The following is a 25,924-nucleotide window of genomic DNA, read 5'->3' on the forward strand; positions in this document are numbered from 1 at the left end:
CTTCCCCACTCTCCTGCCCATTCCTTCCCCACTCCCCCGCCCATTCCTTACCCGCTCTCCCTCCCATTCCTTTTCTACTGGCTTCTCTGGGGTTACTAGGTTTCGTAGTAAGCCGTACGTTTTTGCACCCATTGAATTCAACAATATCAGCGCTTTCTTGTCATCTGGCACTTCATTCGCCTTGCAGTATACTTCTATGCGTTCGACATATGTCGTCCAATCTTCGACTTCATTGTCGAACGCTGTGATACTGCCACTCTTCGGCATTTTTGGGTGTGGTTAGACTGGCTTAAAATGGCGTCTCCCGCGCTTTCCTTTCTTCCCCGCTGCGGCTTAAAATGGCATCTCCCGCGCTGCTGCCAACGCCGCTCTCGGCGGTCCTCGTGGCAAATGGCGACGCCCTGTGGGTTTCGTGCGCTGCTCCTGCGCTGCTGCCAACGCCGCTCTCTGCGGTCCTCGTGGCAATGGCAGCGCCTCGCATTTTCCTGCGCGCCTCTCTCCCCCGTTGATGCTGCTCGGCCCTTGAACACCGGCTGCGCTCTGCTCTCTCTCGCCTCTCTCACCTGTTGATGCCGCTCGGTCCTGAACACCGGCTGCGCCCTGTGCGCTCTGCCCTCTCTCTCTCCCCCGTCAACGCTGCTCAGCCTTTTTCTGTGCCGCTCGGTCGGGCTCTAGCCCGTCGCTGTCCGGGAAGGGTCTGCGCAGTACCTGTTGCCAGCCCGTTTCGCTGGACCACCGTGACTGGAAAGCCAAGCCTGGCTCTCGACAGCCTCCCCTGCGATGCTCAAATCTCCGCTGGATGACTGGGCGGTTGCCCATGGTCGACGCCCGTTCTTCTGGACTCGACCTTCTTCCACTGTTCTCCAGGAGCGAATCCCTGGGAGGTGATGCAGAGTTGCAGGTAGGTTCGAACTTGCTCGTCGCCACTGTTACATCCGTGTAATAATAAAAAAAGGACTGCAGAGAATGGTACAACAGGTGTTTACTCAACGTGGTTGAAACTGCAACTGAAACAACAGATTACTACTCAGCGTTATATACAGGTGTGGTCACTGCCGGTACTACAGTATACATGAGCTGTAGAAAGTAGTTCCCCCCTTAAAGGTACATACATTACACCATACTTCTCTCATTCCCATTCTCTATTTCCAAATTCCCAAGCTCTCTCCCATTCCCTCTCTCTTCCATTCTCTCTCCCATTCGCTCTCTCTCCTATTCCCAAGCTCTCTCCCATTCCGTCTCTCCTCTCCTATTCCCTCTCGCTCCCATTCCTATGCTCTCCCATTCTCACTGTCTCTCTCCCATTCCCTCTCACTTCCATTGCTTCTCTCTCACATTCCCTGTCCCATTCCCAAGTTCCCTCCCATTCTTGCTCCCATTCCCAAGCTCACTCCCATTCCCTCTTTCATTCCCATTCCCTCTCTCCCATTACCATTCCCCCTCTCTCCCATTCCCTCACTGTCTCATTCTCATTCTCTCTCATTCGCATTCTATCTCCCATTCCCATATTCCCCCCTCTGTCCCATTCCCAAATTCCCTCTCTCCCATTCCCAAATTCCCTCTCTCTCCCATTCCCAAATTCCCCCTTTCTCTCCCATTCCCAAATTCCCCCTTTCTCTCCAATTCCCAAATTCCCCCTCTCCCATTCCCATATTCCCCTCTCCCATTACCATACTCATTCCCATTCTCTCTCCTGTTCCCATGCTCTCTCCCATTCTCTTTCTCTCTCTCCCATTTCCATTCCATCTCATCTCCCATTCCCATGCTCTCATTTCAATCCCTCTCCCATTCTCACCCTCTCTCCCATCCACTCCCTCCCATTCCCTCTCGCTCCCATTCCCAAGCTCTCTCCCTCTCCCATTCTCAAGTTATCTCCCTCTCCCACTCTCAAGCTCTCTCCTCCTCTCCCATTCCCAAGCTCTCTCCCATTCCCTCTCCTATTTCCAAATTCCCAAACTCTCTCCCATTCCCATACTATCTCATTCCCATTCTCTCTCCCATTCGCTCTCTCTCTCCCATTCCCAAGCTCTCTCCCATCGCTCTCTCTCCCATTCCCTCATTCCTTTCCCATTCCCTCTCCCATTTTCTTTCCTCTCCCATTCCCTCTCTCATTCCCACTCTCTCCCATTCCAAAGCTCTCTCCAATTTGCTCTCTCTCCCATTCCCAAGCTCTCGCCCATTCGCTCTCTCATTTTCTCTCCTCTACCATTCCCACTCTCCCATTCCCATTTTGTCTCTCCTCTCCCATTCCCATTCTCTCACTCTCCCCATTCCCATTCTCTATATCTCTATTTCCTCTCCCATTTTCACTCCTCTCCCATTCCCATTCTCTATATCTCTCCTATTCCCTCCCATTTTCACCCCTCTCCCGTTCCCACTCTCTCTCCATTCCCATTCTCTCTCTCCCATTCCAATTCCCTCTCCCATTCCATCATTCCCATTCCCTCTCCCTTTTTCTCTCCTATTCCCATTATCTCCTTTCTCTCCTCTCCACATTCTCTCTCTCCCATTCCCACTCTGTCTCGCAGTCTCTTTCCCATTCCCATTCTCTCTCCCATTCCATCCTATTCCCATTCCCCCCTATTCCCGTTCACTCTCTCCCATTCCCTCCTATTCCCATTCACTCTCTCCCATTCCCTCCTATTCCCATTCTCTCTCCCATTCTCTCCTATTCCCATTCTCTCTCTCCCATTCCACCCTATTCCCATTCCCTCTCCCATTCTCTACTATTCCCATTCCTTCTCCCATTCTCTCTCCCATTCCCTCCTATTCCCATTCCCTCTCTCCCATTCCATCCTATTCCCATTCTCTCTCCCATTCCATCTTTTTCCCATTTCCTCTCTCCCATTCCCTCCTATTCCCATTCCATCTCTCCTATTCCATTCCCTCTCTCCCATTGCATCTTATTCCCATTCTCTCTCTCCCATTCCCTCCTATTCCCATTCTCTCTCTCCCATTCCCTCCTATTGCCATTCTCTCTCTCCCATTCCCTCCTATTGGCATTCTCTCTCTCCCATTCCCTCCTATTCCCATTCTCTCTCTCCCATTCCCTCCTATTCCCATTCCCTCTCTCCTATTGCCTCATATTCCCATTCCCTCTCCCATTCCATCCTATTCCCATTCTCTCTCTCCCATTCTCCTATTCCCATTCTCTCTCTCCCATTCCATCCTATTCCCATTCTCTCTCTCCCATTCTCCTATTCCCATTCCCTCTCCCATTCCATCCTATTCCCATTCTCCTATTCCCATTCTCTCTCTCTCATTCCCTCCTATTCCAATTCTCTCTCTCCCATTCCCTCCTATTCCCATTCTCTCTCTCCCATTCCCTCCCTCTCCCATTCCCTCCTATTCCCATTCTCTCTCTCCCATTCCCTCCTATTTCCATTCCCTCTCTCCCATTCCCTACGATTCCCATTCCCTCCCTCTCCCATTACCCCCTATTCCCATCCTCTCTCCCATTCCCTCCTATTCCCATTCCCTCCCATTCCCTCTCTCTCCCATCCCTCCTATTCCTATTCTCTCTCCCATTCCCTCTCATTCCCATTCTCTCTCTCCCATTCCCACCTATTCTCATTCTCTCTCTCCCATTCCCTCCTATTCCCATTCTCTCTCTCCCATTCCCACCTATTCCCATTCTCTCTCTCCCATTCCCTCCTATTCCCATTCTCTCTCTGCCATTCCCTCCTATTCCCATTCCCTCTCCCCCATTCCCTCCTATTCCCATTCTCTCTCTCCCATTCCCTCCTATTTCCATTCCCTCTCTCCCATTCCCTACGATTCCCATTCCCTCCCTCTCCCATTACCCCCTATTCCCATCCTCTCTCTCCCATTCCCTCCCATTCCCTCCTATTCCCATTCCCTCCCATTCCCTCTCTCCCAGCCCTCCTATTCCTATTCTCTCTCTCCCATTCCCTCCTATTCCCATTCTCTCTCTCCCATTCCCTCCTATTCCCATTCCCTCCTATTCCCATTCTCTCTCCCATTCCCTCCTATTCCCATTCTCTCTCTCCCATTCCCACCTATTCCCATTCTCTCTCTCCCATTCCCTCCTATTCCCATTCTCTCTCTCCCATTCCCTCCTATTTCCATTCCCTCTCTCCCATTCCCTACGATTCCCATTCCCTCCCTCTCCCATTACCCCCTATTCCCATCCTCTCTCTCCCATTCCCTCTCTCTCCCATTCCCTCCCTCTCCCATTACCCCCTATTCCCATTCTCTCTCTCCCATTCCCTCCTATTCCCATTTCCTCTCTCTCCCAGCCCTCCTATTCCTATTCTCTCTCTCCCATTCCCTCCTATTCCCATTCTCTCTCTCCCATTCCCTCCTATTCCCATTCTCTCTCTCCCATTCCCTCCTATTCCCATTCTCTCTCCCATTCCCTCCTATTCCCATTCCCTCTCTCTCCCATTCCCTCCTATTCCCATTCCCTCTCTCCCAGCCCCCCTATTCCTATTCCCTCTATCCCAGCCCTCCTATTCCCATTCCCTCTCCCATTCCATCCTATTCCCATTCTCTCTCTCCCATTCCATCCTATTCCCATTCTCTCTCTCTCATTCCCTCCTATTCCTTCTCTCTCTCCCATTCCCTCCTATTCCCATTCCCTCCCTCTCCCATTCCCTATTTCCATTCCCTCTCTCCCATTCCCTACGATTCCCATTCCCTCCCTCTCCCATTACCCCCTATTCCCATCCTCTCTCTCCCATTCCCTCTCTCTCCCATTCCCTCCTATTCCTATTCTCTCTCCCATTCCCTCTCTCATTCCCATTCTCTCTCTCCCATTCCCACCTATTCCCATTCTCTCTCCCATTCCCTCCTATTCCCATTCCCTCTCTGTCCCATTCCCTCCTATTCCCATTCTCTCTCTCCCATTCCCTCCTATTCCCATTCTCTCTCTCCCATTCCCTCCTATTCCCATTCCCTCTCTCCCATTCCCTCCTATTCCCATTCCCTCTCTCTCCCAGCCCTCCTATTCCCATTCCCTCTCTCTCCCATTCCCTCCTATTCCCATTCTCTCTCTCCCATTCCCTCCTATTCCCATTCCCTCTCTCTCCCAGCCCTCCTATTCCCATTCTCTCTCTCCCATTCCCGCCCCGCTGCCGATGGTTCGATTGTGACGCGCCGCTGTCCCCAATCCCGGCTCGCTCCCCATTGGTCGCGCCCCTCCGCGCGGCTTGCGGGCGGCGGCCAATGGTGAGCGGGCGGGGGGTCGGGGGTGAGTGACCGGCAGTAACCCTTCAATCACGCCACTGGCTGTTAGCGGCGGAGCTCGAGCCAGAACAACGCCCCTCTCCCAGCATCAAAATCACCGGCCCGGCACCCGGCGTCTGTCAGACCGATCAAAGGCTCCGTAAATCCTCGCCAGGGTGAGTACTCGCTGTGGCTCCGGCATCGCCCGCTTGGACCCGCTTCAACTGATGGGCAGACAATAATCGAGGCCTCTTAAAGCGAGTGGGGCCGCTTGGCTGCGATAAAGCGGGTCGATGCCGGTCTGGGGGAGTCCTTGCTTTAATGATTGGGATGTGCCGGGGCTGCAGGTGTGTGTGTTTATGGGATGGTGGTGGTGGGTTTTTATTATTTTTTCCAGTGTCATTAAACAATTGATCAGATTCAGCTCCGAGGCCCAGGAGACGGACGAACGATTTAAAGACCGTTGCTTTTAATTTAATGCAGGGAGACAAGAAACTCGGGCACAGTATTGGGGCTGGGCCTGAGGACCACCAGCTTCCTGCTCCTTGAAACTAGGCAGCCGGGTTAGACCTCAGTCGACAGTCTCGGTGTCCTGCTGCCTCACACACTCCGCTCTAAGAGATCAGAATCCCTCTGCTCAGCTGAGAGATGGCAGGCTGGTTTCAGGAACCATGTCGCCCGGAAAATGGTTCTCGCACACGTGGTAGCTATTCTAACTAATCGTCTTTGATGAATTATAGAGGCGTTACCTGCTTCTGCCCCAGACACAATAGATGAGTTACGGCTGCAACCCCCCCACCCCCGGAGTTGTTGCGTTAATTGCTGTTAAAATAAACTTTTCACAAAATGGTTTTTGGATGGATGTACTTATGTTGCTGTGCTGCACACTGTGTAGTTTAAGTATCATTCCCTGGCTGGATGGGTCAGTACCGTGGGACTGTGTCTACAAAGATTATACTTCCAGAGCAACAGGCAGTCTGCCAGCAGTGAGGCTGACCAGAGAACTTGCACACCATCAGAAGTCATAAGTAGTCAGGTTCAGAAGGTCAGGATAGTTATGATTATCTTACTATCAGTCGTGTCATATTCTGTTTAAACATAACTCATTTTGTGACCGTGGCAGAATTTTCTGCTGCTTGGGCAGTAAAATTGAGTTTTCAACATTGCTACCAGCCAAATGTCTTTCTCTCCATGCCAGCAGTAACTAATGGAAATGTTCTTTTATTTTTCTTTCTCTCATTTTTAATCTTCCAACATTCTCTACTGCACTCCTTTCCTGAAAGCATTGATTCCCTCACTCGGGTACTTTTCCACGGCTAGCGTTCTAGTACCTCACCCAAGTGGCCTTTCAGGCAGACTTCCGTTAGGGACCACAGTACAGCAATCAGAGGAGTGGCAACTAGAATAACCCAGAGTGGCTGGCTATTTGAGGTGTCCCCACTGCTACCTTGTCTGAGAGCCTTGTCCAGACTAAGGTCCTCCCTGGTATGTGTGGCTCAGAGACAGTAAATGTATCTCTGAACAATCAAGACCGGCAAAAATGGATGTTCTAATGTACATCAGCAACGAACGCACTCGACAAGAACAACTTTCATTTTAGATAGCACCTTTTAACGTAGAAAAACATCCCAAGTGAATTCACGGATGCCGAGCTGAAAAGGGAGAGGTTTAGGAGAGCTGATGAAAAGCTTTATTACCAGTATCATTCAGTGACCATTCCCAGTGTGTTTTGGGCAGACCAATCCTTCCAAGTAACCAGTCTGCCCGAATTCTTGTGTAAACTTAAGCTGTGAGTTTTAGCAAACTGACGATGTGGGGGGGTCACACAACGTGCAAGTTCCAGCAGGGTCACAGGATGTGGGATGGGGTGGAAACCCAGGAAGATTTTTCTTTTATTTGTTCCCTGCCTCTCCCAAGGATGCTGAGGCCGGTTATGTTGAGATTTGTGATTGGGTTTCAAATGGAGTTTGTTTTACTGAGAGAAAGGAAAAATACAACAAATGCTGGAAATCTGAAATAAAAAAAAAAGGAAAGTGCTGGCAACGCCCAGCAGGTCAGGCAGCGGCTGGAGAGGGGGAAGTAGGGTTAACGTGCCAGGTCGAGAACGCATTCTGACGAAAGGTCATCGACCTGACATGTTAACCCTACCTTCCCATCTCTTCTGCCTGACCTGCTGAGTGCTTCCAGCATTTTGTATTTGATATACCTATCGATTCATCCAATGAAAAGCGAAGAGTTAAGACAGTAACTATAGGTTTTTATTGGCTAAATAACAGAGCCCACCCTCGTGGGTGATCGGATCCAACAAGGAGGAATACCAGCCAGTCGACCACCTTTATACCTGGCAAGTAGGTGGAGCCATGGGTGGAGTCAGCAGTGGTCAGCCCAGGTATAACAGCGTGACAAGAGGCGACCTCGTGTAGTGATCCAACAGTGTAAACGGTGATAACCATAGTGTAACGATATAACAGTGATAACCATAGTGTAACGATAGTGAACGATAAAAGTGGTTTACCACATTCACCCCTTGTTTAGATTTGAGTCCGGCGGGGTGAAGTGTACTACCAGTTCGGGTATGTCAGTCTGTCCGGAGGCCTCGTAAGCCTTTCCGATCGTCGCAGCAGCGGCGGCGGTGATGCAGTATCCGATGTTAATGCTGGTGTCTGCGTGGTCGGCGAAGGCTCGTGGGGTTCCGGCATGCCGTCTACCTTTGCTGGAATTGGGGGGGGTGGTGGGGGGTAATGGTGGTGTCTCCGGGATGCCCGAGGGTGCGAGGTCTCGTAAGGAGACTGTGTCCTCCCGCCCGTCTGGGTATGCCACATAGGCGTACTGGGGGTTGGCGTGCAGGAGGTCCACCCTCTCGACCAGGGGGTCCGTTTTATGGGCCCTCGCGTGCTTTCGCAGCAAGACGGGCCCCGGAGCGGCCAGCCAAGTTGGTAGCGTGGTTCCCGTAGTTGACTTCCTGGGGAAAACAAACATTCGTTCATGGGGGGTGGCGTTAATGGCAGTGCAAAGCAGTGACTGGATGGAATGCAGCGCTGCCGGGAGGACTTCCTGCCAGCGAGAGGTTGGGAGGCCCTTGGACTTTAAGGCTAAGAGAACGGCCTTCCAGACAGTTGCGTTCTCTCTTTCCACCTGGCCGTTCCCTCGGGGGTTGTAGCTGGTGGTCCTGCTTGCAGCAATACCTCTCGCTAGTAGGAACTGGCGAAGTTCCTCGCTCATGAAGGAGGAGCCCCGGTCGCTATGTATATAGTTCGGGAACCCGAACACGGCGAAGAGGTCGTTCAGGCATTTGATGACCGTGGTACTGGTCATGTCTGGGCAGGGGAAGGCAAAGGGGAAACGGGAGTACTCGTCAATGATGTTGAGGAAGTACACATTACGGTCAGAGGACGGGAGGGGCCCCTTAAAATCGATGCTCAAGCGCTCGAAGGGGCGGGTGGCCTTGATCAGGCTTGCTCTGTCCGGCCTAAAGAAATGCGGTTTGCATTCGGCACAAGTTTGGCAGTTCCTGGTCATGGTCCTGACCTCCTCGATGGAGTAGGGCAGGTTGCGGGCCTTAATGAAGTGGTAAAGTCTGGTGACTCCGGGGTGGCAGAGGTCGTTGTGGAGGGTCTGCAGTCTATCAATTTGCGCGTTGGCGCATGTACTTCGTGATAGAGCATCTGGGGGTTCGTTCAGTTTACCAGGCCGGTACAAGATCTCATAATCATAGGTGGAGAGCTCGATTCTCCACCTCAAGATCTTGTCGTTCTTGATTTTACCCCTCAGTTTGTTACATAAAAGCGACCGAACGCTGGTCGGTGAGGAGGGTAAATCGTTTGCCTGCCAGGTAATGCCTCCAGCGTCGTACAGCCTCCACGATCGCCTGGGCCTCCTTCTCGACTGAGGAGTGTCGGATCTCCGGGCCCTGGTGGGTCCTTGAGAAGAAGGCCACCGGTCTCCCCTCCTAGTTAAGGGTTGCGGCTAGGGCGAAGTCGGATGCATCGCTCTCCACTTGGAAAGGGATAGACTCATCCACCGCGTGCATTGTGGCCTTAGCAATGTCTCCCTTAATGAGGGAGAAGGCTGCGCACGCTTCTGCCGTCAGGGGGAAGGAGGCGGACTTCATGAGGGGTCTGGCTTTGTCCGCATAATTCGGCACCCATTGGGCATAGTAGGCGAAGAGCCCCAGGGTCCTCTTCAGCGCCTTTGGATAGTGGGGGAGGGGAAGCTCCATGAGGGGGTGCATTCTTTCGGGGTCGATGACTCCGTTCTCTACTACGCAGCCGAGGATGGCAAGGCGCGAGGTGTTAAACACACATTTCTCCTTATTGTAGGTGAGGTTCAGCCGTTGGGCCGTACGGAGGAATCTCTCCAGATTAACATCATGGTCCTGCCGGTCGCGGCCGCAGATGGTGATGTTATCTAGATAGGGGAACGTGGCTTGCAGCCCGTTCTGGTCAACCATCCGGTCCATCTCCCTTTGGAAGACCGAAACCCCGTTGGTGACGCCGAAGGGAACCCTAAGGAAGTGGTAGAGGCGGCCATTCGCCTCGAAGGCGGTATACTGGCGGTCCTCAGGGCGGATAGGGAGTTGGTGGTAGGCCGACTTAAGGTCGATGGTAGAGAATACTCGGTACTGTGCAATCTGATTGACCATATCAGATATGCGGGGAAGGGGGTATGCGTCCAGCTGGGTGTACCGGTTTATGGTTTGGCTGTAGTCGATGACTAGGCGGTTTTTATCGCCGGTCTTAACGATTACGACCTGGGCACGCCAGGGGCTGTTGCTCCTCTCGATGATGCCCTCTTTCAGGAGACGCTGCACCTCAGAGCTAATAAAAGCTCTGTCCCCGGCGCTGTACCGCCTGCTCTTGGTAGCGACGGGTTTACAGTCGCGGGTGAGGTTGGCGAACAGGGAGGGGGGCGGAACCCTGAGGGTGGATAGGCCGCAGGTGGTACGCGGTGGGTGGTTTAAAGGCTGTTGGTTGTCGACTGTGAGTGGGGGGAGGGGTCCACCGTATGCCAAGGTGACACTTTGAAGGTGGGATTGGAAATCCAGCCCTAGTAGGACGGCAGTGCAGAGTTGGGGCAGGACGAGAAGTTTAAAATTTTTATACTCCGTGCCCCTAACCGACAGGGTCACAACACAGTATCCGCTGATGTCTGTTGAATGGGACCTCGACGCCATCGAGATCCGGTTGCGCGTTGGCTGGACAGTGAGGGAGTAGTGGCTCACCGTGTCTGGATGGATGAAACTCTCCGTGCTTCCGCTGTCGAACAGGCAGGTCGTGGCGTGGCCGTTTACTTTGATGTCCATCATGGACTTGGACAGGTGATGCGGGCGAGCTTGGTCCAGTGTGACGGAGGCTAGTGTATGGCTGAGCGAGCTGCTGTAGTCTGCGGGTGAGGCTGTGGTCGGGTCTGGAGACAAGGTGGCGGTCGAGTGTGGTGAACAAAATGGCGGTGCCCACGACGTTGCATAAAATGGCGGAGAAGATGGCCGCCCCCACAACTCACATGAGGCACTGCCGGTGTCGGTGGCCTTGATCAAAGATGGCCTCCCCCGCGACTCACACGAGGGGATACTGGCATCTGTGGCCTTGATGAAAGATGGCCGCCCCCACAACTCGCATGAGGCACTGCTGGCGTCTGTGGCTTTCCCCCTGCAGGCCTTCGCGAAGTGGCCTTTCTTGTGGCAGTCGGAGCAGGTCGCGTTTCTTGCAGGGCAGCGCGCCCTCGGGTGTTTCGCCTGGCCACAGAAAAAGCAGCCGGCGGCCCGATCGCGGGGCTCCGATGTCGCAGCTGGTACCGGGGGTGGCGGTCCCGATCGGGTCCGGGACGCCGACGCTGAGGTAGGTCCCAGAGGCGGCGGTGCGAGGGGTATTGCGGTCGGGGTCGGGCCCGAGTCCCAGGGTCGCGCAGCACAGTACCTGGAATACGCCTCGAGGTCCCGATGGGCCACTTCCAGAGAGCGAGCGAGGGCTGCAGCTGTGTTCAGGTCGAGGTCCTTTGATTCGAGCAGTCTTTGCCGTGAGTAGTCGGACCGAAGGCCTTTCACGAAGGCATCGCGGATATTTCCTTCAGTATGTTCTGCAGCCGTTACAGCTTTAAAGTCACAGTCCCTGCCGAGTGTTTGTAGCGCCCGTAAAAATTCATCTACAGACTCTCCTGGCTGTTGCGGGCGGGATCTTAGGAGATGTCTGGCATACATAGAATTTACCGGGCTCCGGTACTGCTCTTTCAGCAGGTTGAGGGCGGCCTCGTATGTAGTAAGGTCCTGGATGAGTGCAAATACTTTAGGGCTCACTTGGGCGGTCAGAACTCTTAGTTTGGATCTCTGAGGCACGCCGGATTCTCCCAGGCAGGATTCGAAACAGCTCAGCCAGTGTTTGAAGTTGAGGGCTGAGTTTGCTGCCTGTGGGTTTAGATCCAGGTACGGCGGTCGGAGGGCTCGCAGCCAGGCCGGCTGTTGTAGCTGGGCGTCTGACTGGTCGTTTGGCTGCTCCGTTAAAGACATTTCAAAATTTAGCCAATAAAATTGATATACCTATCAATTCATCCAATGAAAAGCGACGAGTTAAGACAGTAACTATAGGTTTTTATTGGCTAAATAACAGAGCCCACCCTCGTGGGTGATCGGATCCAACAAGGAGGAATACCAGCCAGTCGACCACCTTTATACCTGGGCAAGTAGGTGGAGCCATGGGCGGAGTCAGCAGTGGTCAGCCCAGGTATAACAGCGTGACAAGAGGCGACCTCGTGTAGTGATACACTATGGTTATCACTGTTTACACTGTTGTAACGATATAACAGTGATAACCATAGTGTAACGATAGTGAACGATAAAAGTGGTTTACCACAGTATTCTTAGGCCAGCTTTACACATTTCAGTAGTATGATTGAATTGCTCAATTGAGTGTAACATGTACCTAGGATCAGGGTCACTTTAGGGACAGTAGCCAAGTAGCCAAATAATCCAGTTTAACATCCCAAGTTTCAATGTCCTCAGCAGCTTAGGATGCTCTGTTTCTTTCATTCTGTAAACATAATTCCTTCCTAGCCAGTCCAGTAGATTTCCAAAGTAACTTTTTTTGGGATGATTTGGACCCATTTAGATTTATTTTGCATTTGTCCAGTTTAGTGTTCGCTGAGCACATCAGTGGGAGCAGAAAACTCATCGCAAATTAGAACTTTCCCACAATTCTCTGGTCCCTGGATCTAGAAGTGGCTTCAGCCACCTCTTGAAGCAGTGATTCAGGAATGCCGTGGGTAGTATACTGCCAGGGATTGACAACAGAGCACTGACTCTGAGCCACACAGCTGTCCGTGGAAAAGCAACTCAAAGATGGGGAAAGTGGTGGGGGAGGGGAATTTTTTTTGGTGCATTCAGTTTTGTCTTGATAGTTGGACTGGAGCCAGATTGGGGAAGCAGCTGGGACTTCTGTCACCTGCCGTGCAGCAACAAGTCGGAGAGAACCAAAGTGGCAACTTTGGGGCAGGAACAGGTCTATCAAAAACGTTATTTAGCTATTGGTTTTTTCCCCCCCCCCCATCTCTTGCCAATATTTCCCCCCTCATTTCCTAAAATGTATGACATCCTGCTGGGTCTGGTTCACTAGGTAGTGGTTACTCCCCTGCAACTCTCCCACCTCTAACATCACAGCCTCGCCTCGTCTGCTGCTGAAACCCTCATCTGCACCTTTGCCACCTCCAGGTTTGACTATTCCAGCACTCTCCTGGACAACCTCTCCTCTTCCACCCTCCATAAACTTCAGCTCATCGAAATCTTTGCTGCTCGAATCCTATCCTGCACTGTCCCACTTGCTAATCGCCCCTGTTCTTGCTAATCTGCTTTGGGTCCCAGTCCCCCCCAAAGCCTCAAATTTAAAATTCACATTCTTGTGCTTGAGCCCCTTCATGGTCTCGGCCATCCCTATCAGTGTCACCTCCCCCCACACCATCCCCATTCACTGTTCTGCAATCCCCCTCCCTTCACCCCACCTTTGGCGGGTGTTCCTCTAGCCATCTATGTCCCACACTCTGGAAATTCCTCCCTAAACTCCTCTGCCTCTCCACCTCTCTTTGTTTAAAACCTCTCTTATACCCCCCCACTTTGCTCAGCAATCTTTTTGTTCACCCCTCCTATCTCCTCCTTAGGCTTGGTGGCTGTTTATGCCTCTGTGAAACACCTTGGGACGTTTTTCTACATTAAAGGTGCTATAAAAATGCAAGCTTTTGTTGTTGTAACAGAAACTCCGCGCCTGATTAGTGGGAGTTGCAGAATTGCAAAATTGTACATTCTAGCAATTCCAAGTTGTAGAAGAACAACAGATGGACAGAAAGATAGGACCATGGCCAAAGATTCTTGCTCAAGTCTCTCTTTTTGCAATAAATAGGCAGTCACTGTCATTCTCTCGGGCAGTCCCAAGTTTTATTTCTTTTGGTGACTGTGTAACTTTCCTGTCCTTGTGTTTCAGCTCCGGTTACTTTCTCCGCTGTGTTGATTGTCCGGAGCAAGGATGTCGGATCCGGATCCAGCGGCCAAGCTTCCTGAGCTGCCATTGTGCCAGCACTCCAAGTTCATTATCGGCTCGGTGTCCGAGGACAACTCGGAGGATGAGATCGGATTGAACAGCAGCAAATCGGATATTTTGGAAGACAAGGAGCGATCATTATCACCCTCATCTGTAAACTCTGACAGCCTGTCTGACCTGAGTCTGAGCTACGATAGTATTCCTCCACAGCTGAGGTAATGTCACACGGAGTCTTCCTGTTGCTGTTTGTTTAAAAGGCCTTTCTCCATTTTGATTTTGTGGCACAGCCTCCTGTCACTGTGCTTTATATGTGTTGGCAGAGTCCGATAATCTCGGTTTTGGGAGCAGAGTTATGGGCCTGCTCCCAGTATACTTTCCTCTCTGTATTAGGAAAGGAAACAGCAATATCTTTGCCCATTGCAGCGTGGGGGGAGCTCTTCAATAATGCAGTTTTGCTTAAAGGAAAAGATTCCAATGAAATACAGCAGCTCTTTTTCATTCTAGTCTACAATGATCTGTCAACGTTTTAGTTTCCATACTTTCTCCTTAACAATTTTCTTCCTTCACCATCCCTCTTGAAAGGCATTGACTCCTTGTCAGGTGGCTCCTCACACTTCTCTGCGTTAAATTTCACCCGCCATGTGTCTGCCCATTTTACCAGTCTGTCTCTGTCCTCCTGAAGTCTGTTACTAACCTCCTCCACTGTTTACTATGTTTCCGAGTTTCGCATCTTCTGCAAACTTTTGAAATTATGCCCTGCATACCCAAGTTCATGGGAACATGAAGTTGATAAGAATAAATAGTAATGTTCTGTACCTAAACTCTTTGTAATTGAAGTTATACATGGTGACATTTTACTGTGTTCTCTGGGAAGGATCCAGGAGTTGTTTGCAGTGACTGCATAAACTGCGCTGCATTCCTTTACTGAGCTGTTCAGAGTGGTATGGTTAATAGCAGAGCAGCTAATTGCCTGCGGTGAAGTGTGTGTCGGATCCTAGACCGAGACTGGGAAGAAAAAGTGTAAAAACACTTGAGGGGAAAGGTCAGCATTTATTTCCTGATTTATCACACTTGACTAATCATAGAGTGGTACAGCACAGAAGGAGGCCATTTGGCCCATCGACTCTTTGGTAGAGCTATTCAATTAATCCTACTCCCCTGCTCTTTTTCCATGATTTCAATGTTTACAGCTGATGCAAAACTTGGAAATGTAGTAACCAATGAGGAAGTTAGTAACAGACTTCAGGAGGACATAGACAGACTGGTAAAATGGGCAGACACATGGCAGGCCTCTCTCTCCAAGGTGAGGTGCCCCGAATTGAACACACATCTCTAGCTGAGGCCTAACCAGTGGTTTAGCATAACTTTGTTACTTTTGTACTCTATTCCTCTATTAGTATAGCCAAGTATCCCATATTCTTTTTTAACAGCCTTCTCAACTTCTCCTGGCACTGTCAAAGATCTGTATACGCACACCCTCGGGTCTCTCTGTTCCTGCACACTCTTTAAAATTGTACCATTTAGTTCACATTGCCCCTCCTCATTTCTTCCTACCAAAATGCATCACTTCACACTTCTGTGTTCAATTTCACCTGCCATGTGCCTTTTTTTATTATTCGCTTATGGGATGTGGGCGTCGCTGGCAAGGCCAGCATTTATTGCCCATCCCTAATTGCCCTTGAGAAGGTGGTGGTGAGCCACCGCCTTGAACTGCTGCAGTCCGTGTGGTGATGGTACTCCCACAGTACTGAGTGAGGGAGTTCCAGGATTTTGACCCAGCGACGATGAAGGATCGATGATATATTTCCAAGTCAGGATGGTGTGAGACTTGGAGGGGAACTTGGAGGTGGTGGTGTTCCCATGCGCCTGCTGCCCTTGTCCTTCTAGGTGGTAGAGGTCGCGGGTTTGGGAGGTGCTGCCGAAGAAGCCTTGGCGAGTTGCTGCAGTACATCTTGTAGATGGTACACACTGCAGCCACAGTACGCCGGTGGTGGAGAGAGTGAATGTTGAAGGTGGTAGATGGGGTGCCAATGAAGCGGGCTGCTTTGTCCTGGATGGTGTTGAGCTTCTTGAGTGTTGCTGGAGCTGCACTCATCCAGGCAAGTGGAGAGTATTCCATCACACTCCTGACTTGTGCCTTGTAGATTGTGGAAAGGCTTTGGGGAGTCAGGAGGTGAGACATTCGCCGCAGGATACCTAGCCTCTGACCTGCTCTTGTTGCCACAGTATTTATGTGGCTGGTCCAGTTAAGTTTCTGGTCAATGGTGACTCCCAGGATATTGATGGTGGGGGATTTAGCGATGGTAATGCCATTGAATGTCAAGGGGTGGTGTTCTGCCCATTTTACCAGTCTGTCTATGTCCTCCTGAAGTCTGTCACTATCCGCCTCACTGTTTACTATGAGTTTCGTGTCTTCTGCAAACTTTGAAATGATGCCCTGTATACCCAAGTCCAGGTCATTAATATATATCAAAAAGAGCAGTGGTTCTAATACCGACCCCTCGGGAACACCACTGTATACTTCTCTCCAGTGTGGGGAAAAACAACCGTTCACCACTACTCTGCTTTCTGTCACTCAACCAATTTTGTATCCATGCTGCCACTGTTAGAAAAGCTGCAATTATATGACCTCTCAAGGGTAACCAATAGTGTAAACTGCAACCTTTGATTCTGGCATGAGGTTATCAGAGGTTGCTTCAGTCCCAGTCGAATCTTCTTTGCTTCATGTCGTCTGTTTTACATTGTGATGCAATGTCTGGTCATCTGATCTGTCTCGCAAAGCTCAATGTTTACTGAGCTGGGTGATGTAACTAAAGAGCGTCCCCTGCTGTAACCTCGGAACCGCTTCATTAGGACAGAGGACTTGGTTTGAACCTGTACAAGTCTACAAGCAATCTTTGGAAGGGACCGTGCACCCTCTGCAGGCTTCAGCCAGTTTCATTTTGAAGTCACACTTGTCTTTTTTTGCCGACTTCTTTTTCTAACTTTCTCCCCACCTCTTGTGAAGGCACTAAATCCAATTGGGGGTGCTGGTTCTTCTCCGCACCCCCCCCCCCCCCCACCCCTTCAATACCCCGCCCTAGTAGTCATTATTCCTATGTGAGCCAGGCTGTCCAAGGGGTTTATAGCCAAGCCCAATGATCTTATCTCACACCGTTCCAGCAGAAGTTTCTGCATATTGATCAGGAGTGAGAACCCGGCAGGACTTTTTATTTTCTCCATCCTGGCTCAGGGATGTTGAGGCCAACTGTACTTTTCCCCACTGCTGCCCTGGTTGTGGTCAGTTAACTCAGCCTGGGATTCAACCTAGGAGCTACCTGTCTGAACGGTTTAACTATTAACTGGACAGACTCGCTGAACCATTTAAAGAAAGAAGAAAGACTTGCATTTCTATCGCGCCTTTCACGACCTCGGGGCCTCCCAAAGCGCTTTAGAGCCAATGAAGTTCTTTTGAAGTGTAGTCACTGTTGTAATGTAGGAAATGTGGCAGCCAATGTGTGCACAGCAAGCTCCCACAAACCGCAATGTGATAATGACCAGGTTTTTTTAATGATGTTGATCGAGGGATAGATATTTGCCAGGACACTGGGGATAACTCCCCTGGTCGTCTTCGAAATAGTGCCGTGGGATCTTTTATGTCCACCTGAGGGGGCAGACGGGGCCTCGGTTTAAAGATGGCAGCTCCGGCAGTTCAGCACTGCACTGAGTGCCAGCTTAGACTTTTGTGTTCAAGCCTCGAGTGGAACTTGAACCCACAACCTTCTGACTCCAGGGCGAGAGTGCTACCAATTGAGCCATGGCGGACACCTCTAAAGCCATATCTATATGCACGTGCAGTGTATTGGAGCTTCTGTGCGCTGCTCTGCAGAGTGAACCCAAGTGGGATCCCTCCAGCAACTTTCCACATTCAAAATCTCCAGCGAGCTACCATGGAGAGGTGCAGAGTACAGGCCAGAAACCTCCTCGCATGAAAAGAAAATTGGAAGGCCAGTTTTTCCAGATCACCATCATCTACCAGCTGGCTATGGAGTGGAGACTCTCTCTTCAGCTGGAGAAGGGATGTACCGCTGAGGTTGGTTTGGAGCAAATGGCCAAATCCTTCTCAAAAAGATGCTGTACAAACTCTCGCCACACCATGTCCCTACCCCAGCCCAGCGGAGATTATCCGATTTAGCACAGACTTGGGAATGATCTCAAGACCTTGCTGATCAGTGAGGCTGAGCTTGCTCAGTCACTGATCCTTGGAGAGCGAGTATCCAGCTTTAATATTAAGAAGGTCCTACTTTTGCCTTTATACCATGGACCTAGTTGACCATGGATGGTCATGAAGCTGCAGAAACTCATATAGGTAGTTGCAGATGGTCTGAAAGTCACATTGGGCCAATTGCAGATGGAGCCCGAGTGCTGTCACCCTGCGGCACTAAACACCGGTATTGTTGCTGTATGCATTTCCTCCCTTCAGATGTCACGATTGTTCACAGCCACTTTCTAGACGTTGTAGGCAGGACAAGTGACTTGTTGCAGCACAAAATCTGTTACCTGTCAGATTGAGTTATACAGCACAGAAAGAGGCCCTTCGGCCCGTCGTGTCCGTGCCGGCCACCAGGCCCTGTCTATTCTAATCCCATTTTCCAGCACTTGGTCCGTAGCCTTGTATGCTATGGCGTTTCAAGTGCTCATCTAAATGCTGCTTGAATGTTGTGAGGGTTCCTGCCTCTACCACCCTTTCAGGCAGTGAGTTCCAGATTCCAACCACCCTCTGGGTGAAAAAGTTTTTCCTCAAATCCCCTCTAAACCTCCTGCCCCTTACCTTGAAACAATGCCCCCTGGTTATTGACCCCTCTACTAAGGGGAAAAGTTCCTTTCTATCTACCCTATCTATGCCCCTCATAATTTTGTACACCTCAATCAGGTCCCCCCTCAGCCTTCTCTGCTCTAAGGAAAACAACCCCAGCCTGTCCAGTCTTTCTTCATAGCTGAAGCGCTCCAGCCCAGGTAACATCCTGGTGAATCTCCTCTACACCCTCTCCAATGCAATCACATCCTTCCTATAGTGTGGCGACCAGAACTGCACACAGTATTCCAGCTGTGGCCTAACTAGCGTTTTGTACAGCTCCATCATAACCTCCCTGCTTATTCTATGCCTCAGCTAATGAAGGCAAGTATCCCATATGCCTTTTTAACCACCTTATCTACCTGTCCTGCTGCCTTCAGGGATCTATGTACATGCACCCCAAGGATCCTCTGTCCTTCCTAGGGTCCTACCATTCATTGTGTATTCCCTTGCCTTGTTAGTCCTCCTAAAATGCATCACCTCACACTTTTCGGGGTTAAATTCCATTTGCCATGGTTCTGCCCATCTAACCAGCCCGTCTATATCGTCTTGTAGCCTGAGGCTTCCCTCCTCGCTATTTACCACACCACCAATTTTCGTGTCATCTGCGAACTTATTGATCATACCTCCTACATTCGTATCTAAATCATTAATGTACACTACAAACAGCAAAGGACCCAGCACCAATCCCTGCGGTACACCACTGGACACAGGCTTCCAGTCACAAAAACAGCCTTCGACCATCACCCTCTGCCTCCTGCCACTAAGCCAATTTTGGATCCAGTGTGCCAAATTGCCCTGGATTCCATGGGCTGTTACCTCCTTGACCAGTCTCCCATGCGGGACTTTGTCAAAAGCCTTACTGAAGTCCATGTAGACTACATCAACTGCACTACCCTCATCCACACACCTAGACACCCCCTCTCAAAATTCAATCAAATTGGTTAGACATGATCTCCCCCTGACAAAGCCATGATGACTATCCTTGATTAATCCTTGCCTCTCCAAGTGGAGACTAATTCTGTCCCTCAATTTTTTCCAATAATTTCCCTACCACTGATGTTAGGCTCACTGGCCTGTAATTCCCTGGTTTATCCCTACTACCCTTCTTGAATAATGGCACTACGTTAGCTGTTCTCCAGTCCTCTGGCACCTCCCCTGTGGCCAGAGAGGTTCTGAAAATTTGTGTCAGAGCCCCTGCAATCTTCTCCCTTGCCTCACACAGCAGCCTGGGATACATCTCGTCTGGGCCTGGGATTGATCCACTTTTAAGCCCGCTAGTACCTCCTCCCCCTCAATACTAATTTGTTCAAGTATATCACAATCCCCCTGCCTGATTTCTATGCCTACATCGTCCTTCTCCATTGTGAACACAGATGCAAAATATTCATTTCAAACCTCACCTACATCTTCCAGGAGCTCTACACACAGATTGCCACTTTGGGCCCTACTCTTTCCCTGGTTATCCTCTTGTCCTTAATATACTTATAAAACACCGTGGGATTTTCCTTTATTTTACCCGCCAGTGTTTTTTCATGCCCCCTCTTTGCTCTCCTAATTTCTTTTTTAGGTACCCCCCTGCACTTTCTATACTCCTCCAGGGCTTCCACTGTTTTTTGTCCTTTGTATCTGCCAAAAGCCTCCCTTTTTTTCCTAATTCATTCTTGTATATCCCTTGACATCCAGGGTTCCCTGGGCTTGTTGGTCCCACCCTTGACCTTTACGGGAACATGTTGGTGTTGTACTCTCTTTCCTTTCTGAAAGACTCCCACTGCTCTGATGTGGATTTTCCTACAAGTAGCTGATCCCAGTCCACTTTGGCCAGATCCTGCCTTATCATATTAAAATCGGCCTTCCCCCAATTTAGAACTTTTATTTCTGGTCCATCTTTGTCCTTTTCCATGACTACCTTAAATCTCACCGAATTATGGTCACTGTCACCAAAATGCTCTCTTACCTTCTACCACTTGCCTGGCTAGATTCCCTAGAATTAGGTCCAGTACCACCCCCTCTCTTGTAGGACTTTCTACATGCTGGCTCAAAAAGCTCTCCTGGATGCACTTTTAAGAATTCCGCACCCTCTAAACCTTTCACACTCTGACTATCCCAGTTAATATTGGGGAAGTTGAAATCCCCTACTATTATTACCCTATTATTTCTACACTTCTGAGATTTGCCTACATATCTGTTCCTCTATCTCCCTGACTGTTTGGGGACTATAGTACACTCCCAGCAAAGTGCTTGCCTCCTTTTTGTTTTTAAGTTCTACCCATATGGCCTTATTAGAGGAACCTGCTAAGATATCATCCCTCCTTACAGCAGTAATTGACTCCTTGATTAATATTGCGACACCCCCTCCTCTTTTACACCCCCCTCTGTCTCGCCTGAAGATTCTATACCCTGGAATATTGAGCTGCCAGTCCTGCCCCTCCCTCAACCATGTCTCTGTGATAGCAACAATATCATATATCATACAATATGTTCATCAACACCTTCAATTCATCTGCCTTACTCGTAAGACTCCTTGCATTAAAATAAATGCCATCCAGCCTTGCCCTACCCCCTTGTGCCGTTACATATTTGCTCTGCTTTCCAAGCTGACTTTTTCCCTCTATATTTGGCTGTGCATCACCCCCTATTATAGCTCCACTCTGTATCCCATCCCCCTGCCAAGTTAGTTTAAATCCACCCCCCCCCCCCCCCCCTCCCAACAGTACTAGCAAACCTCCCCGCAAGGTTGTTGGTCCCGTTCCGGTTCAGGTGCAACCCGTCCGACTTGGAAACCAGCATCCTCACTGCCTCTGGCACTTCTCACAAAATTGTTATACCGAAGCAGCAAACGGTGCTCCATGCAGTGAGTGTAAGGATTTGTTGCAGGGTACTGCACTGTGCCAAATTGTTTGCCCCATTTATAGGATAGAAATCACACGCACACCATTTTCAAATTTACACCAGAAACTTAGTCAAAGAACAAAGAACATGCGCGCCCATCCATCTGTCCCACAAACAGCAATGAAATAAGTGACGAGATAATCTGTTTGTGATGTTGGCCGAGAGCTAAATGCTGCCCAGGATATCTGGCGAAATCACCCGCTCCTCTTCGACTTGTGCTCTAGGATCTTTTACGTCCACCCGAGAGGCCAGATGGGACCTCGGTTTGGCGTTTTATCTGATGGACGGTCCCTCTGACGGCACTGCCTCGGTGCTGCACTGAAATGGCAGCCTAGGTTGTGTGCTCAAGTTTGGAGTGGGGCTTGACCTCTTGGCACTGAACCATGGCTGACATTTACGCAGGCTGTTAATGGGACGCAGTGTAATGCTGGAACTTCGGCAACTCGTATTTAAGTTTAGAAATGGGAAGAGCAGTAGGTTGATGCAAGAGAGTTACACAAGAAAGGTTGTCTACTTGATGTAACCCCCAAAGAGCCTTGAACCTGATTGTTGTCATTGGCACTGGGTGGTGTCCTGGTGAAATACATTGCGTGTCTCTGGAGAACTATTGCTTTCTGTCACCTGATTATCCTCCAGTGAAGGTCCTTCTTCCTATCTGGTCGTACGAGGAGTGGGCACGTGGCTGAAGACTGGCAGTGCAGGAACCAGAGTAAAATTGCAACACTTGAGGGAGGAACAGAAATAACCGTTATCGTAAGAAATAAAAGCTGTCGAGAATAGGAATGTAGTAACAGGTGTAGCTCATGGAGCCTCCTCTGCCAGTTTGTTAGCCATGACAGTTCTTTACCCTTTTAAATCCAATTCGCTACCCTTTGTCCATATCCCTTAATATCCTTATTTTCCAAGTAAGTATCCATCTGCCTTCTAAAAACCTTAATTAATGTTGCATCTATGACCTGGGCCTGTGCATTCCACATGCTCAGTCCTTTTGTGTGAATTATTTTATCTGGGTTAGGTTTTTGCTGATTTAGGTCAAATTTAAGACATTTCCCCCAGTCATTTCACACCCACCCCCAACATGCAAGAGTTACTTCCTTTCTACTCTGTCTCATTATTATTTTAAACACCTCTCAGATCACCTCACAACCAATGTTCCCTATTTTAAAAAAAAAAAAAAAAAAAAAAAAAAAAAAATTTTTTTGGTGGCCGTCCCTTTAGCTGGCTGCACGGCCCGTTTAAGATTTCATGCGTGCGCGGTTATTTCCATTGTAAAGCCGGTGAGCGGCCTGTGCGGGACCTCCAGACCGCTGCCCGGCCACGCAACTTAGCAGGAACATTGCTCGCAACCTCCTTCTCTACAGGGAATGTTCCCAAGTTTATCTAATCTCTCATCATGGCAAAATCCCTTCCTCCCCGCTGAATCTTTTGGACTCTCTCTCCAATACCAGTACATCCTTCCTATAGTGGGATGCACAAAATTGCATGGTACATTTTTACTTTTATATTAATTGACCCTTTTGCACCTGCAAAGTGAGCTTTGAATTATTATTACGGTTAGTGAGCGGTTTTATAACGATAGGAGTTTACATCATGTCACAGACGATGCATTATTCTGTTTTAAGCTGGAGCCATGTTTATGCTGGCTGCACCAGCCATTGTGAGTCTCCACAGCGAGTGTCGGCTGCAGGAGTCCGATCCTGTACGAATGTACGTACACGTGCACTTCCAGCAGCATTTGCTGTTGAGTGATTTTGGAGTAGGGGCCCTGTCCATTTTTTTTTTTTCACTTTCTAACCCAGACAATTCATGCTGGCGAACCAGCTTGGGGGCCTCCTGGTCCACATGGCTCAGCCTCATTGCACCTGCTGCGGGGAAACGGAGAGTGGTTATTTTTACTTACAACCAGAAGTTTCTCTTCATTCCCAGTGGATGGGACTACGAATTTTTCTAAAAGCTTTGGTCGCCAGAGCGACTCCATCCACTAAATCGATTTATTTGGCTAAGGTTGTCAGAGTGACCCATCCTGCCAGGGCTGATGCTGATGTTTGTGATGGTGCATTCGCAACAAAATAGTGATTACTAGCGCAGATAGAAATTAATAGGTTGGATCTAATAGCCATTACGGAGACGTGGTTGCAATGTGGCCAAGGTTGGGAATGAAATATTCCAGGATACTTTTTTTTTAAAGAGATAAGCAAAATTGAAAAGGAGGAGGGGTAGTCCTGATAAAGGATGGAGTAAAGACAGTAGAGAGAAAGGATCTTAGCTCTGAAAATCAAGAAGTAGAATCAGTTTGGGTGGAGCTAAGAAACAGCAAGGGGCAGAAAACTTTGGTGGGAGTTGTTTATAGGCCCCCAAACAGTAGTTGTAATGTAGGGCAGCGTATAAATCAGGAAATTAGGCGCATGTAACAAGGGTAATACAGTAATCATAGGCGACTTTAATCTACATATAGACTGGGCAAACCAAATTTGCAGTAATAGTGTGGAGGACGAACTCATGGAATGTATACAAGATAGTTTTCTAGATCAGTATGTTGAGGAACCAACTAAGGAACAGGCTATTTTAGATCTAGTATTGTGCAATGAGAAAGGGTTAATTAATAACCTTGTTGTAAAGGGGTCTTTAGGGAAGAGTGACCATAATATGATAGAATTTTATATTGAGTTTGAAAGTGATTTAGTTAAATCCGAAACTCGGGCCTTCAAACTAAACAAAGCAAACTACGCATATATGAGGGGCGAGTTGGCTAATGTAGATTGTGAAACTACATTAAAAGGTAAGACCGTAGACAAGCAATGGCTAGCATTTAAAGAATTAATACATAATTCACAAGAAATACACATTCCTTTAAGGCACAAAAACCCCACAGGAAAAGTGGTCCAACCGTGGCTAACGAGAAGTTAAAGATAGTATTAGATCAAAGGAAGAGGCTTATAATATTGCCAAACAGAGTAGTCAGCCTGAGGATTGGGAGGATTTTAGAATTCAGCAAAGGAGGACCAAGAAATTGATAAGGAAAGAGAAAATAGAATATGAGAGTAAATTAGCAAGAGACATAAAAACAGATTGTAAACATTTCTATAGGTATGTAATTGGGAAGAGATTAGCAAAAGTAAACATGGACCCATTAGAGGCAGAGAAATGAGAAATTATAATGGGGAATAAGGAAATGGCAGAGACATCAAAGAAATACTTTGTATCTGTCTTCACGGTAGAAGACACAAACATTGGGGAACCAAGGGTCTAGAGAGAATGAGGAACTTAAAGAAATCAGTATCAGTAAAGACATAGTACTAGAGAAATTAATGGGACTAAGTGGTGACAAATCCCTTGGACCTGACTACCTGCATCCTAGGGTTTTAAGAGGTAGCTGCAAAGATAGTGGATGCACTGGTATTAATCTTCCCTAGATTCCAGAACAGTCCCCAAGGATTGAAAGGTAGCAAACGTAACCCCGCTATTTAAGAAAGGAGGAAGAGAAAAAACGGGGAACTATAGGCCAGTTAGCCTGACATCAGTAGTAGGCAAAATGCTCGAATCTATTCGGGACATGGTAACAGGGCACTGAGGAAATCCTAATCTGATTAGGCAGAGTCAACATGGTTTTATGAAAGGGAAATCGTGTTTGACAAATCTGAGTTTTTTGAAGATGTAACTAGTAGGATGGATAAGGGGGAACCAGTGGATGTAGTGTATTTGGATTTTCAAAAAGCATTCGATAAGGTGCCACACAAGAGGTTGTTACACAAAATTAGGACTCATGGTAGTGGGGGTAATATATTAGCATGGATTGAGGATTGGTTAATGGACAGAAAACAGAGAGTAGGAATAAACGGGACTTTTTCAGGTTGGCAGGCTGTAACTAGCGGGGTACTGCTAGGATCAGTGCTTGGCCCTCAGCTATTTATAATCTATATTAGTGAATTTCTTATGAGAGTTGCTGCAGTGCATCTTGTAGATGGTACACACTGCAGCCATGGTACGCCAGTGGTGGAGGGAGTGGATGTTTAAGGTGGTGGATGGGGTGCCAATCAAGCGGGCTGCTTTGTCCTGGATGGCATCGAGCTTCTTGGGTGTTGTTGGAGCTGCACTCATCCAGGCAAGTGGAGAGTATTCCATCACACTCCTTACTTGTGCCTTGTAGATGGTGGAAAGGCTTTGGGGAGTCAGGAGGTGAGACACTCTCTGCAGAATAACCAGCCTCTGACCTGCTCTTGTAGCCACAGTTTTTATGTGACTGGTCCAGTTAAGTTTTTGGTCAACGATGACCCCCCAGGATGTTGATGGTGGGGGATTCGGTGATGGTAATGCCGTTACTCTTGCTTGTTGGAGATAGTTATTGCCTGGCACTTGTGTGGCGCGAATGTTACTTGCCACTTAGCCCAAGCCTGACTGTCGTCCAGGTCTTGCTGCACGCGGGCATGGACTGCTTCATTTATATGAGGAGTTGTGAATGGAACTGAACACTGCAATCATCAGTGAATGTCCC

The 25,924-nt window shown here is 49.1% G+C and overlaps 1 protein-coding gene across 1 annotated transcript in view; it reads left to right on the forward strand.

Annotated features, from left to right (window-relative positions):
- Window positions 1-5,232: 5,232 nt before the first annotated feature.
- The window catches only part of acaca (acetyl-CoA carboxylase alpha), a 284,054-nt gene continuing 263,362 nt past the window's right edge, over window positions 5,233-25,924 (forward strand). Inside the window, exons 1-2 of the mRNA XM_085965017.1 lie at window positions 5,233-5,363; window positions 13,650-13,921. Of these exons, the coding sequence (XP_085821143.1) occupies window positions 13,692-13,921 (230 nt within the window). The 5' untranslated portion in view covers window positions 5,233-5,363; window positions 13,650-13,691. The remainder of the gene's footprint in view (window positions 5,364-13,649; window positions 13,922-25,924) is intronic.

Source organism: Somniosus microcephalus, chromosome 22 (genome assembly GCF_052327205.1).
Source record: "Somniosus microcephalus isolate GS21.2 chromosome 22, FLI_Smic_1.0, whole genome shotgun sequence".
Classification (NCBI taxonomy): Eukaryota; Metazoa; Chordata; class Chondrichthyes; order Squaliformes; family Somniosidae; genus Somniosus; species Somniosus microcephalus.